Source organism: Bombus terrestris, chromosome 2 (assembly GCF_910591885.1).
Source record: "Bombus terrestris chromosome 2, iyBomTerr1.2, whole genome shotgun sequence".
Lineage (NCBI taxonomy): Eukaryota > Metazoa > Arthropoda > Insecta > Hymenoptera > Apidae > Bombus > Bombus terrestris.
The window spans coordinates 8,137,649-8,152,714 of NC_063270.1; the positions used below are offsets into that span (position 1 = coordinate 8,137,649).

At 30.9% G+C, this 15,066-nt stretch overlaps 2 protein-coding genes and 2 long non-coding RNA genes across 4 annotated transcripts; 3 read left to right on the forward strand and 1 right to left on the reverse strand.

Annotated features, from left to right (window-relative positions):
• The first annotated feature begins 2,064 nt into the window (after nucleotides 1-2,064).
• LOC125387163 lies at nucleotides 2,065-8,258 on the forward strand. Its single transcript, XR_007227711.1, has 3 exons — nucleotides 2,065-2,333; nucleotides 5,649-5,755; nucleotides 6,257-8,258. It is a non-coding gene; the product is annotated as an uncharacterized LOC125387163 (long non-coding RNA).
• On the reverse strand, nucleotides 8,245-10,018 carry LOC125387161. Its single transcript, XR_007227709.1, has 2 exons — nucleotides 9,317-10,018; nucleotides 8,245-8,619 (listed from the first exon to the last, which is right to left on the reverse strand). It is a non-coding gene; the product is annotated as an uncharacterized LOC125387161 (long non-coding RNA).
• Nucleotides 10,019-10,203: 185 nt separating this feature from the next.
• On the forward strand, nucleotides 10,204-11,625 carry LOC100643725 (dTTP/UTP pyrophosphatase). The gene is made up of 4 exons (XM_003393611.3): nucleotides 10,204-10,614; nucleotides 10,862-11,103; nucleotides 11,197-11,343; nucleotides 11,425-11,625. Exons 1-4 carry the CDS (start codon nucleotides 10,525-10,527, stop codon nucleotides 11,561-11,563), a joined length of 618 nt encoding a protein of 205 aa, XP_003393659.1. The 5' UTR covers nucleotides 10,204-10,524; the 3' UTR covers nucleotides 11,564-11,625.
• Nucleotides 11,626-12,041: 416 nt separating this feature from the next.
• Nucleotides 12,042-14,638, forward strand: LOC100643843 (mitochondrial fission 1 protein). Its single transcript, XM_003393612.3, has 4 exons — nucleotides 12,042-12,307; nucleotides 12,763-12,972; nucleotides 13,053-13,158; nucleotides 13,931-14,638. Exons 1-4 carry the CDS (start codon nucleotides 12,263-12,265, stop codon nucleotides 14,020-14,022), a joined length of 453 nt encoding a protein of 150 aa, XP_003393660.1. The 5' UTR covers nucleotides 12,042-12,262; the 3' UTR covers nucleotides 14,023-14,638.
• The last annotated feature ends 428 nt before the right edge of the window (nucleotides 14,639-15,066 follow it).

Consider the following 15,066-nt stretch of genomic DNA (forward strand, 5'->3'; position numbering starts at 1 on the left):
GAAACTTTTTGCGCGTATGGAGCAAACTGTAAAATTAATTAAATAAAAGATGTCAAATATAATGACGAAAATTAAAATGAAAGATCTTTTTATCAATCAAAAAAAAAAATGTATTAAAGAATAAATTATTTTATGAACGAAACAAGAAACAAAGTATTATTCAAAAGCGATAAAACTTACGCGTATCCGTAATAAATCCGTATATACGTATAATACACAGAATAGCTTATTAAACAAAATCGAAATTTGAAGTAATTACTGGGTAGAAAAGAAATAAGACAGAAGGTGAAAATTCAGAATTAAATAACGTATGGTAAAAAAATTACCGTGAAAACTGTGTTTCAGTGAACAAACCCGAGTTTATGATTCATAGCACAGAATTTTAATTTCAATTTCGTCGATAGCATCAATTGTGAAATGCAGTAATATAACAGAGAAATACAAACAAGAAATACAAAAGATACGAGAGAAGTAGGAAGATAATTGCCATTTGTTGCAAGGTTCTACCGGATATTTGTTCAGAATTTTTATAAAGTCGAACAAAACAGGCTATGATTGAATGTATGAAGGGATGCAGTGTCTAGGTCACGTACAATTGTGTTAGCTGCGATTATAGAAGAGGAAATCTTCGTTTCCTTGAATCGTTTCTGCACGCACGGCTCATGACACGTTTATACGTATAGATGTACGAGTTATATACATATAACGTCATTTATTAACATTGCATTTACCTGACGCAATATTAATTTCATTTCGATTGCTTTTAAAAGCAATTTCGATACAGAGTTCGCGCTTTGTCATTGCTTTTAGCAAAATTAACACGAATAACAGCGTACTTTAATGTTTGAATAGTAATTAAAAGTTTAAAAATGTTGCAAAAAAAATAACGAATTGTTATTATAATTTATTTAGCAATTTTCAAATAAAAATATCCATTTCATAATAAATTGCATATTTGAAATAATATGATATTCAAAAGACAGAATTTTGGCTTCTTTTCCTTAGTAAATTCATTTGGCAAAAATCTTCGATAATCCAACAAGTGAAAGTCTTTTAGTATCTGAATAAGTAGAAACGACGTAGTCTTTTCACTAGAAATATTTATATCTACTACCTAGATTCCCAGAATTAAAACTTCCTTTTGAGGTTTCGCCGATTTAAAATAATATTTAGAATCCTTCTCCCAATCAATCGAAGCGACTTTTAACGACAATTAGATTTCAAATTGGCAGGAATCAACGTAAAGGGTCAACGCAACTCTTTTCCCTATCGTTGCACTTTGAAGTTTGTTTCTTCGTCTTAATTATAAAATATTTTCAATAAGTACATGCTGACATTTAACAGCTACCTATCAGCTCTGCTATTAACGTATTTGCAACGTTTCAAGCACGCGATACCGAAACAAAACTCGAACGAAATAAAAAAAGTAAATTGCCCAGAATTTCCCGCGATATTGGAATATCGGTGTTCTAATGCAACGGTCTTTTGCTTAACCCTGACATTTGCAGCGTAAGTTACAATCGGCGATAATGCATCAACGACTATTTGAACGTAATTTTCATAAATTCGCTAATAATTGTCTTTCTTGCCTCATCAAGTAGACACGATAATAATTAGAAATACCTTTTCCTTTAATAGAATCGTAACTTTTCTTGCTTTATAAGTTGTCAAATACAAATCTTCCTTCTTTCTCTCATTTACTACAGAATGAAATATGCAAAGTGAAAATTACATCTAACACAACGATATTTTCTAAATAATATCAAGCAAATTTGGATAAACGTAGCCGAATTATTTATTTATTTGTTAATTGAAAATATACTAACCGATAGAAGATCGATTACGCTTGGATAATGAGAAATTTATCTAATATCGTTAAAAACTGTAATATCGCTTTTAATTGTGCTTTTAATAGGGATTGATTTCCTTTCAAGAATCGTGGTAATTAACGGCATTAATTTAAGTAAACAACGTTCGTAGTTAAAAAATTAGAAGTTTACTCTTATCTTAAAAATAACCGCATGTTATCTTAGATCAAAGTCCCCATCCGCATGTTATTAAGATGTAATTTCGCGTATTCTGTGCATCGGTTTTATTCTTTTTATCTTTTTTTCTTCTTTTTTTTTCGTCGCCTTGAATAGCACGAGTAATCTGTATGATGCTTCTTCGATTTCTTGTTACGTGATAGATTTGATCTCGTAATGATTAACCGTTGCAGAACCATTGTAAGACGAGTATAACGCAAAAAGGTGCAATGGATTTTTATTAGTCTTCGTTTCCTGCGGCAGACATGAACATATCTACATGGCAGTATGCCACGAAACAAGAGAAAGGTACATACACACTAGGTATATTGTTTTGTGAATATGAAAATTAATGGTTCGACCATCGATTCGTAACTTAATTATTAGAATTCGCATGAATCAAAGTATAACGAACCGAATTGTCGGTTCCATGGATATATGTATACGTGGTGAATATGGTATGATCATACGAATCTGTTGTTTGATTGGGAATTGTGGCGAATTCTTAATAAAAGAAATTCACTTTCTAGATACATTTTTTATTCGTGTAATCTTTTACTTTGTTAATTATTTGCATAGAAATGAAACGTGGGACGGAACATTGAGAACAATGTAAAATATTACGTGTTTGATGATGTCGTAGTAATACCACATTTTTTATGTACATATAAAATCCGATTTTATGTCCAATGTTGTATTATTACGCAATTAAATTGAACGATGTAAAGTTTATTAGCTTTTGCGTCATAATTTAAAGGATAAATTCTAATACGAGATTAACTAACTGTTTTATTTATATCGTTAGCAATCATCGACGACTTTGCATTATGAATCACTGTTATATCGTTCAGTGATTCGAGAATCGTACTCTGGCGACAAAGGCGCATTTTACTTGTATCCGCTTTCGTATCTCTTATCTCGACATGTAAAATTATCTTACCTCGTACAGGCATTTTATATGGGTAATTAACATGCTCGGATAATGATAATTTCGTGTGTATATAAATATGGTAATATGTATTTTCAAAATCATTGGTAAATATATTTTAGCAATTATCGTGTTTATTTTATTATCATTCGATGGAGATTTCTCTAACATACTTAAGATTTAGAAAACAAGCTCGAAATAAATTGTAAAATAAAGAGGAGAAATTATCATGCGCTATTTAACTACAAACAATTTGTTTAATATTTTCAAATGGTAATAGTTTATTATGTAAGTACATTGAGATTTTCTTAATCCGCGTATACGTGAAACTTCGCCGCTATGCTGTTGTTTAAAAATCTTTGAATACAAGTTGCTAAAAATATCATACAAAACTTTAAATAATGAAAACAATAAAACAAATTATATTTTCTATTTCTATTGGTCGTATCTTTGCCTTTTTAATTAAATCGAGAACGACCACAGCTACCAAAGTTGTTCGTTAAATTGTTCGATAGAGTCAACGATCAATCACTTTCATTTCTCGTTAGATACATGTTTCGCTGATATCTTACACACTTGTCTTCGTCGTACAACTTTATGCTTTTAAAAATTCAGCGCGCGATCGACGTTGATCGCATAAGATCAAAACGGGAGCATTCGTTACATAATTTGTCACTGAAATATGTACGGTACGAAATCATCGCGTGGAGATTTTCGGTGAAATTCATTTGTGACGTTAATGCTGACCGGAGATCTTGATTTGTTATTAATGTTCGGCTCGAATGTACCAGCCTTTCTCGTGGGATTCCACGGCCATATACCGACATTTACATCGTGTCATTCATGTGGCGCGACACGACGTCCTACACTATACAATATAGTCATACAGTATGCACGATCCTTTGGAAAACAATCTGCTTCCACGAACTAGAGAAATCGTGTACGCTTAATAAATGTAACAAGTTCATCTATTCAGCTGTTAGACGCAACTAGGCTCCTGGAATATATACGTCTTTTGAGTGGAAATCATCAGGGCGACAAACGAGGACGTGCATTATCGCGCGCTACTGTTCGGGATGAAAAGCAAAATTATCTCGCCTCATAAGCAATACGATTTTTACGGTATGTACATATATTAAGTGCAAATAAACAATTGATCCTTAAAAATCGAGAAGCTCCGCTGTTAATACATCTCACTTGCGTTATATTATAGAAAACAAAAGAAACGGAAACCCATGAAGAATTTCTTATATTTCGGTATATTTTATTTATCATGACTATAACTTGGAATAATATTTTGCATTATATTATATTACATTATTATAATGCCAGTCACTAGTAAGATAATAGTAATCACCATCCAGTTCAGCAAAAGTTCTAAAAAAGTTCTAAAAAAGTTCAGTTCCAAAAAAAAGAGCGTTACTTATGGGATGACTTAATAGAATGGTAGGACCTTTTCCTTGAATCATTGGAGAAACAAATGGGAACGAAGGGTAGACAGAGTATATCTGTTTGAAGATTGAAATGCCAGTGTTTTCAGTCCTTCGCGGCGGTCGACCGCTGCTTTGAAACTAGTCGAACCGCAATTCCGTTTCACGTCAGCCGAGCTTCTTCTTTCTTTTTAATGACAACTGAAAGGTCAGAAAAATACTCGCTATTGTGACAGAAGGTGTGTCATGTAGATGCTCGGGAAGTCTGCGAATGCGCCTTTGATGTTTGACCTATCTACCTATCTATCAGAAACAATGGTGATAATGTGAAACGTATTTATTTATTCCTTTAGTCTTGAAATTTTCGGAGGAATCATAGTATATTGGAATACGTGTACACGTACATTCAATATCACAATTATTGGGATCGTAAAAGTAAAGAAATTAGTCGATAAATAGTTGGCAGTTATCTTAGTTGCGAATGCAAAGAAGTTAATGAATATTAAGAAAGAAAGAGAGAAAATATACGTGATATCATTGATGATGAAACTCAGTTACAAAGAGGAGGCGCGGGCCGTTAACGCATAAGCCAGGGAAAATTCTTCTATCTAACAACCCTAGAAAGATTAGGTTACCAACTATGACGAAAAGAAGGCTGATGCTGCTTAAGTTACATGTTATAGAGGAAGAGGCAGTAATAAATTTATATGTGACGTTTAATATCTCGTGATTCTGAATGTTTTCGACAATAGGTAATTTGTATCAATGTATCGTATGTGATTTCAATTTTTGCGCTCTTTTTTTCATTAATTGCCAAAGGGTCTGCTGCTGATGACAGTCAAAAGAAACAACATCCATCGATTGGATTATCCGGTCAAAGGCTACTTAATCTCTTCGGTCATAGTAGCTTTTAACAATCAGAGTTAGACTAATTAAAAGTCATAATGTGCTTTGAAATGTTAAGTTACGTAGAAAGGGAAGTGGTAAATTCTTTCAATTCGTTTCATATAACAAAATTATAACAGATATAACAAGTGTATGTAGATATGTAACATCTCTGTAAACGAATATTTTTAAACAAACAATTCGGTTATTTATTTTCCAAATCCATTTTACATCACTTCGTAATTATTTTGTAATATTACCTAATCATATGACTGCAGGATTTCTTTAATGATTATATTGCATTCTTCGCTTGCAGATATTTTAATCCATCTTCCCGTATTCGAAAAGTGCAATTTACATTCCATTTCTATTTCAAAGTAGGTATCGATCAAGCGCAACTGCCTAACGAGACTGTACACGCAAGTATGGACGAATCATGCAGCTGTCTATAGCCTGTAGAGTCAGCTGAGAGAAGATGAGACGATCAGGTAAGTTATATACGAATAGATCTTTCGTGTACATCATGCAAATACTAGTATCGACGGATAGGAGCGGATTAATAATTATTATTTCTTATAATACTTTCGATAATCTCTGTTTGAGCAAAATGCCATTAACTAATAACTATAAATCCGCAAATAATTCTTGGCGTATGGTAGATTTAATTATTTTTATTTCGTTTCGTTTATTTAAATTCATTCTGTGCGATGTATTTCGAAAGATTATCTCGTTACACTTTGTAAAGTATATCTAAAAATTATTCGTAAAATAGATATAACGGATCGTTTATTTGTTCTTCTTCGTTCGTAACGTTACGGATACGTTGTATGTATATACGTTAATTAGGACCTACGTTAAAGTTCTTACATCGTTAAAGTTAAAACACCCTTTAAACTAATGGTTTTCGGACACAAGTATTTTATATATACGTTTTTCATACAAAATTAGGGGATATTTTAATTGATGTATGAAAAAATTCCATTCCACAGCTCCGTTAAAAAAATCTGACGTTCTTCAAATATTTGAAACGCCTCCACTTCCGGAGCAAACGCATACCTACGCTGCGTAATCCATCATTTGGAAGAAAGAAGTTATTAATACACAGTTTTCAATATGAAAACTGTAACTTAAAAATTATGATTCTGATGAAAGTAAACTACTATATATGTGTAAACGATAACTCTCTTGAACTACTTACGGTATCAAATTCCACCGGAAAACTTATATGAAAATGAAAAACGACGCAATAGTATCCAGCCTAACAAAGTGATTTTATTATCCGCGAGGTATAATCACGGTACAGAAAAAAAGGATCTCTGTGTTCCGGGATCGAATTCCGTCTGAATACGCCCCTGTTCGCAGGCGTATTAGCTGTAATGCTAAACGCAGACACCTCGAGGCATGACGTAGCGCCCCATAGAAACGGCTACGTGCCATAGTGTCATAATGCGCGTCCTTTGAAGCCACTTTTCGAGTTGCGTAATCACATTTAATAACGACAGCCTGGCGATTACCGCTGCATCTCGACTCACCAGCCACGATTTTACCTGATTTTACCATACGACGCCTTAAGGCTTAAGGGATGTCGGGAAGGTAAATCTTTACTGCTTCAACGTCGAATTAAATAATCATAAATTGCTATGAAAAAGCACGTTTTTAAATATGCTGACCGATGACAGTAACTCACTGACGGGATGAGCAGTAAGCGAATTCGTAGTAACGATTAAACAAACGAGCAATTAATGAAACGAGCAATGAAATTTTTGAGAATCACAATTATTTTGGAAAAAGATAATTTTGCTTCAATAAAATTATCTGCACTTTTAACCGCGATTGAACTAGTATCATCAGCGAAGTTTTACAAGTGACAAGGTATAAATTAGCAATGCTGATAAATTTGCTTATGTAATAGTAACTTTCGTAATAAAATATGTAAAATTCTACGAATGAATTTTACGAATTGCAAGTTGATTGCCGACGTAAAATTGCCGTACAATCGACGATAGAATGGCGATAGAAGAAAAAATTAACAATTTTAGAGATAAAACTTTCAATAACTTTAGTCTAAGCGTAGGACGGTGTGTAAATGTGAAGAGATAAAACGAGAGGAGAAGAACATCAATAAAACCAACACAAATTGTTGCAAATTTGTATCAACAGAATTCGTTATTTTTATTCGATAACGTTAAAAAATCGATATATAATACTGTTATGTAATGTCCAACGCAGAAATGCGATGCAGCATGGTGATAATTAATTACTCAAACGATTTTTACGATATCCACGCAATGTTTCATCATACGCGTGGAAATAGAGGTTGACCTATACCAGTAATTTCACTTATTAGCTAATTCACTAATTTCACCACTTTTAGTACACGACTTCGTAAATCCGCCAAACTGGACGAGCCAGAACATCTCACTTTCTTTTCCAATTGTCGGCTCAAGGATTCCATACCACATACTTATGATGCAATTCTTGTCATCGTTTCATAGTTTTTAACCAAAATTGTCTTATTTAACTTAATTTTCTTATTAACCTTGATTATATGGTAAGGAACAACTTCAGGATACGGATGAGGCAAATTCAGACTCGGCAGAGATAAGAAGGATATGTAAAGTTAGTGAAAGTACGAGAAGACGCCTCGTGCTTATTAACGTAATTTATTTCTCCGTGGGACCGAGAATACTTTCATAATTTTTAATTTTCATAATATCTTACGATCATTGGTCATTCATTGGAGGTTCCAATGTTCAGAAAATAAATATATGAAAAACGAAAAAAAAGAAAGCGTCATGTACCTATCATATTTTCTTGTTCCTTTCTCCTTCTCTTTTAATATACATATATTTGGTTGCATTGTAGTATATTAGTATCATATGATATATATTAGTATAATATTTAGTTTACAGAAGACGAGATCCTATATCTTAGTGTTACGCGTTTCCTTAACTAGAAGTAATAAAGAACAAAAGAATTCTAGAGCTTCTTCGTTTTATTGCTTTTTTTCAAAGATACACCTCAGATTTGATTATTAGGAGCTACTTTAGCAGAATTTATACTAAGTTTCACTGTTTTTACAAAAATTGCAACAAATTTCCTCTTATTGAAGAACGTATCCCGCTCTCCTAAGATCTTTGTTTCCATTTACAATTCCGTAAAGAGGCAAACGTATGAAGTAACAATAGCGTACATCATCTACGTTTATCTTGGCATTCTGTCTATGAATACTCTTTAATAACTGGTTTTTAATATCCTGCTCGTCATAGTCTTTGATTATGTAGATCTTCAGATAACCAATGTTGTTTTCATGAAATCATCTTCGAGAATTCCGGGTAATTTGCATCTTCAGCTGCAATCAATACGTTTCCGCAGATTTCAATTTCTTTGGAATTATAATAGTCCTTATGCAAAGAAAGTACATATTTTAATCGGTTCGAATCTTTTCCGTAAATTAAATACAACTATATAACTGAAAGTTTCTTAATGACTTCAAATTCAACAGCAATATGATTCTAGACAGAATTAAGTACGCAAGTAATTTATTCACAATGAACTCAATTTTATGATATTATCTCAAGTACGGTCAATCAAATATCACCATGAAATGTCTGTTGTACAATAAAAATCACGATGAAATAAAATAACACAACAGATAAGCATCACAGATGCTGTTAGAAGTAAGGCTAATTATAAAAATCGTGATAACCCCCCCCCCCCCATCCCGCCACTCAAGAAATCGTTTTGAATTAATTAATGTAACTGTTAAGATCGTTGCACCGTCAAAACAATGCGAGGTATGGCGAAAAAATGCCACGAAATCTTTGTTCAGTTGGAAGGCTACGGCGTAAAGATGGGTCAACCTTTCGCCTTGCGATTATGTAAGACCTCGGACTGACTGACCTTTAGGTTCGTTCATGGCATGCGGCATTTACGTAATTTACCGATTACGATGTATTAGAATCTTCTGTGTCTAGAAAATAGTTCTCCTTCCCGCTCTAATATTTTTAAGCTGCGTTATATATTCACCCTATTCCCCTTTTACTTACCCTTTACGCCTTTAATCATCTTCTCTTTTGTCATCCACGTTCAATTACCATCCCAACTTCTAGATGATTCCATTAAAACGCGTAGGCTTAACACTACGTTCTCGATGTTAGTTTTAAAAAATTCCATCCATTTTTTATGACAGTATATTTGATTTGCAAATTAAATATGTAACACTGAAAATACGTTTTATGATAGCAAGTAATAAAAAGGTATAGTATGGTGTAAGACTAAGTTCGAACGATATGAACCGTCCGCTTATCCTCCACTTTGCTTTCTCGTAACAGCCGTTAATGAATATCACGAGTGCGTGTTGCCATGCCCGTCGTTTTTACGCACTTTCAGTCGATTTTAATTTGATCGACCTGACAAAACGGTTACACGATATCTTGTTATATGCCACCTCGTTTGTATTTCTGAAATTGTTTTAATGCAACCGGCGATATCTCCTAGAAGTTCAACATTTTGTGTACTTTTATTTATTTATGTAGATATATGTTTAATTAAACATATGTCCCTTCAATTATTACTGATTAAATTTCAAGTTTCCAATTGAAATATAATTTTTTATAAACATAGTCTACTTAGTAACAAACAAAATATTTTTATTTTTCTATGAATGCTATATATGAATATATATATAAATATTACTAAACCAAACTTAGATAAGTGAAAGACGTAATCTCTATAATCATATTAAAATAGATAAAGAAATAAAGATCTTAAAATCGAAAATTAAATCTGATTCGTTACAGTGAAAAATAAAATGTTCCTTTCAACTCAAAATGCCAAATAGTTTTCTATGGAGTATTAAACTCGTTAGCAGAAAACTTCGTAACTAGCGACATCTGGAAATGTATTCATCTGGAATCTACGACATCTGGTAATCTTGTATTTGTCTTACCGTGTAACAATAACGTAATAGCATTGACTAATTGTAAGGACAGTTCTGTACGTCTGTAATCTGTGAGTCAGTACCTCGTCGGTTGACCCATGCAATAATAGGTTTATGTATTCTGTATTCTGTACCTCATGAGTGATTATATAACCATGTTGATTGAATAATAAATTAATTTGTATTCCTATAAATGATAAAAAGATATAGATAGAAAGATTACATAGGAGACTTTAATATTGAACTTTTGCAAGGCTTTATTCTTAAAGCTATTTCATTAATCTGAATTAATCATTAATCTGAAAAGAAAAAATAATGTTTGAACAAGTAGTGCAAGCCTTGGCAGCAGGTAGAGTTGTATTAGCCAGTGGATCTCCTAGACGATATGAAATAATGAAGCAATTGGTAACTTTTTTATAACATTCATAAACACAGTTACTATGATATCAGGAAATATTTATGTATTATTGTAACCTTAATAAATAACATAATAACCTATTTAGAAAAGTCAATCTTTACATAAGTTTAATTTGTCATAAGCCTTAATATATATGTAATTAAAGTAATATTACTAGTTTGCGACAGTACTATAACTATACTAATATAACTATACTAGTATTGTAGTACATGGATATATCTATTTTGTATGTAGGGTATAAATGTAGAAGTAGTATTATCTATGTATGATGAAAATTTAGATACACTTGGATATAAAAATTTTGGTGACTATGTACAAGACTTGGCAAAATATAAAGTGCAAGAAGTATATGACAGATTAAACACAGATGTTACGCCACCTTCCTTAATAATTGGTGCAGATACTTTGGTTACAATGGGTGATGTCATTTATGGTAAACCAAAGAATAACTTACATGCATTTGAAATGTTATCAAGGTAAAATATAACTATATATTACTTTACACATAAGTTATATTACACATAAGTTATATTAAAGTCAACTTAATTTAAGTAAAAATGTGATTTTAGTTTAGCAAATAGGGAACACATAGTTTACACTGGAGTATGTTTAAAAACGCCAAAGAAAGAAGTAAATTTTTATGAATCTACAAAAGTAAAATTTGGTGACATATCAGAAAAACAGATATGGGCATATATAAAATCGGGGGAACCATTGTGAGTAAAATATTTCATCTTTTTGTAAATGTTATAATCCTAATAATGTGAAAATATTGCTAATTGTTTCTTTTTTTGCAGAGATAAAGCTGGAGGTTACGGCATACAAGGTCTTGGCGGTTGTTTAATTGAAAAAATAGATGGTGATTTTTATACAGTAATGGGCTTGCCATTGTATTCATTGACAAAACAATTAAATGAAATGTTTGGTAATAACTAACATGAAAAAATACATATTGTTAATGAATAATTGATTTCATAATAAATGTATAAAAAACAGGATAGCTTGTGTTATTTGTATCTTCTTTCGCTCAGTCTTCCATTTTCTTATTTATATTAATTTTAACACAAAATGTACATTAGGATTTTATTTGCAGCAGCAGCGTATATTTCTTTTTATATCTCTTTATATTATATATTTTTTATTTTTTATATGAAACATTTTTTACATACAACTTATGAAAAATAGATTAATTTATTTATTTTTAAATCAATTGTTAATATTTTTGAGTTACCACCACAGCGCATGATTAAACGAACTTTTTCTTTCCTTTATTTTAAGATTAAACATATACTTATTAAGCGAAAAATTGTATTTTTTAATCTAGAAACGTTTGGTTTAGTTTAGCACTGCCAACATTTTAAAATCAAAATGATTTTGTTAAAAGAACAAAGTCCAATATACATGTACATCTTTATGGTCGTTTAAACCATACATATAATGGCGCCTTGCTATTCTTACCAATAAGTAGCGACTGTAAGTGGAAGCGCATATGTGCACTTGCTTGTTTCTTTGTCTTTGACAGCTCGATTGCCGGACCGAAGTTGGTAGTTTTGTAATGAGTTCTTTGCTTTTAAGGTAGAATTTAGAGCAGGATAAATTGTTTTTCGTAGTTTTCTTGCGGATTTGTATTAGAAGATGGAGGACGTTCTTGAAGAGGTTGTTTCTTCCGATGATTTAAAGGTACATTCTTTTAATAAAGAATACACGAAAACCATTCTTACTTGTCGACTCCTTAATGTTTCAATCACATATTTTAAATATATAATAAGTAATATGATAATATATAATTAATATATGTAGTATGAAATATTTTTAAATATTTGATTATTAAATTTGGAAATGAAGTTTTCATTTGCTTATATTGTAAAATAACACCGAATGTGTCTATATAGTAATAAAGGTTATGTGATTTTTATTCATTTTTCTTTTGATATAAAATTATGGTAGGCTTTCTAAGGAATTTTGTAATTATATTTAATACATAATGTTTTTGTACGAAGCTTGTAATAAGTCTATATATGAAACTCTAATCAAAATAAAATGACAACATTATTCATTGATTACTCATACTTCACAGATACACAAAAGTATTGCATCATAAACCAAGAAATTAAAAAATGATTTGTTTGTTTCAGAAATTTGAACGTATATATAACGAACAATTACGTTCATCTGTTATAACACAAAAAGCACAATTTGAATATGCTTGGTGTCTTGTTAGAAGCAAATATCCTGCAGACATCAGAAAGGGAATAATGTTATTGGAAGATTTATATTGCAATCATAATGATAGCGAGAAACGAGATTGTCTCTATTATTTAGCCATTGGAAATGCTAGAATAAAGGTATGTACTTTTATGAGCCTGCTGAAATTTTTCAAAATAAATAGCACTGTTTAATTAGTATTTATTTATTTTCTTTATAGGAATATACAAAAGCTTTAGCATATGTCAGATCGTTTCTTCAGGTTGAACCTGGAAATCAACAAGTACAACACCTGGAAACGTTGATCAAGAAAAAGATGGAAAAAGGTTTCCTTTTTATAAATTATTGTTGCTTTAGACAGATAAAGTTTGTTATTCGTTCCAGTTTGATGCTTTTACAGTCAGCATGTAGTATAGATCAATCATTTTATTTTTATTTTTTACAATAGTAATACTTTCATGGGTTAGTAGTTATTACATTCCCTTTAGTCAAAGTTAACTGATATTAATTTCATTTAATATCTTATACCTCTAAATAACTTAAATGTTATACCATGAACGAATCAAGAAGTCTGCACATTACGAACATGATAGTTTCATTATGTTCTCTATACTAGAAAAGTACAAATGCTCTGTACCTGTGTATACATGTATACATGTATGTATAAAATGATATAGAAATTGCATTTTGCATATCTTTGATCTGAATTATTTTAATGAAATGAATAAAGAATGGACTTGTATACTTCTAAAATGATAGCAGCATTTATCACATAGGTCTTAATACAATTTTATTGGGAGTATTCATTTCACACTGTTGACCTTTCGTTATTAATATAATTATATTAGCTCTTCGTGTTAATACTATAAAACTGTGTTTTCTACTCTTTCCGTGTGTATATTTTACATGTTTAATAAAAGTAGTATTATATATGAAATTTTTTCAATACCTTTACAGTACTCAACTTGTGTTTGTTTCATATACTTTAATTCTAGTCACAAGCATATCTTTTTCTTTATGGCATTTTGTAATATGAATGAGGCAAAAAAGACAAAAATGTTAATTTTTTAATTATCACGAGGATTTTTTTTTTTACAGAAGGTCTGTACGGTATGGCCATTGCAGGAGGGGTTATTATCGGTATTGCAAGTATTCTCGGCCTCAGCTTTGCTATGGTCAAAAGAAACTAATTTATTCACGTGAAAAAGCTTATGACTATTGTGTGATATAAAATAGTTACTTTGTACAATGTGTTATATACAATTTGTTAATTAATATCACCAAAGATTTCATTTTAAAAAAAGAGACAGGACGAAAGAAATGGTCTTGTGTTCAAATTAAGTAAACTGCAATGCGATTCGTAATGTAGAATGTCAAATTTATTTTTACAAAAGAACAATATGTCATATAAGCAATATATAGTAATATATATGTGTATTATTTTTTAGATTTTCGTAAACTCAATTACACTCTCTCATGTATCATAAAATCATATGTATCCTCTTTTTGGATTGTCAAAAATAATTTTTTAATAATATATACGTTAATTTATAAAAGAAAGACATTCCGAATGTTTCGTATTTTGCTCTGTGTTTAGTTGTTTATAAATAAGATATATATACATATATCAATGATTTAAAGTTTTATTTAATTTAAATCCACGTACGTCAAAAAAATATATTTATGCCAAAACCGCAGTGCAGATAAACATAGCTTTTGTATATAAAAATAAAAATATTGTATTGTCTTATTTATGTGTATTGTTACTTAAATCTTTGATGAAATAAATATATTACGTCTGTATTACATCTTATGTTTACTGATATATATCCCATAACTATGCCCAATGCCTACGTTACGCCTTAAATATTTAAATAAATATTGTATTATTTGTGTAATACGATTAACATGTTTTCACACATGAGACACATTACAAACTGTATACCAATTTTTCTACAATGTATGTTTGTTAATGAATTTAATAGGTTTAAAACGGATCAATCTAACACTTTAACGGTCTCATTTTATTAATCCGATGTATGGAGCGAGTATATTTGAGAAAATACATAAAATAGGGGAATAGGTATCGAAAAGAAAATTATACGGTTTGTCTTTTTATATGTAGATTTATTGATGACTTCTTAATATCCGTTGATAAAGTTGTTTATGTACAAAATAACGCTGAGATATTCCTATAATATTATTATATTTAGTGACCTATGTTATGGCCCAGG

Bases quoted from the DNA above. Each gene is read 5' to 3' on its own strand.
- LOC100643725 (XM_003393611.3), top strand. From the start codon at position 10,525: ATGTTTGAACAAGTAGTGCAAGCCTTGGCAGCAGGTAGAGTTGTATTA. The intron at 11,104-11,196 runs GTAAAATATAAC...ATGTGATTTTAG, and splicing joins GCATTTGAAATGTTATCAAG to TTTAGCAAATAGGGAACACA. The intron at 11,344-11,424 runs GTGAGTAAAATA...CTTTTTTTGCAG, and splicing joins ATAAAATCGGGGGAACCATT to AGATAAAGCTGGAGGTTACG.
- LOC100643843 (XM_003393612.3), top strand. From the start codon at position 12,263: ATGGAGGACGTTCTTGAAGAGGTTGTTTCTTCCGATGATTTAAAG. The intron at 12,308-12,762 runs GTACATTCTTTT...TGTTTGTTTCAG, and splicing joins TTTCTTCCGATGATTTAAAG to AAATTTGAACGTATATATAA. The intron at 13,159-13,930 runs GTTTCCTTTTTA...TTTTTTTTACAG, and splicing joins CAAGAAAAAGATGGAAAAAG to AAGGTCTGTACGGTATGGCC.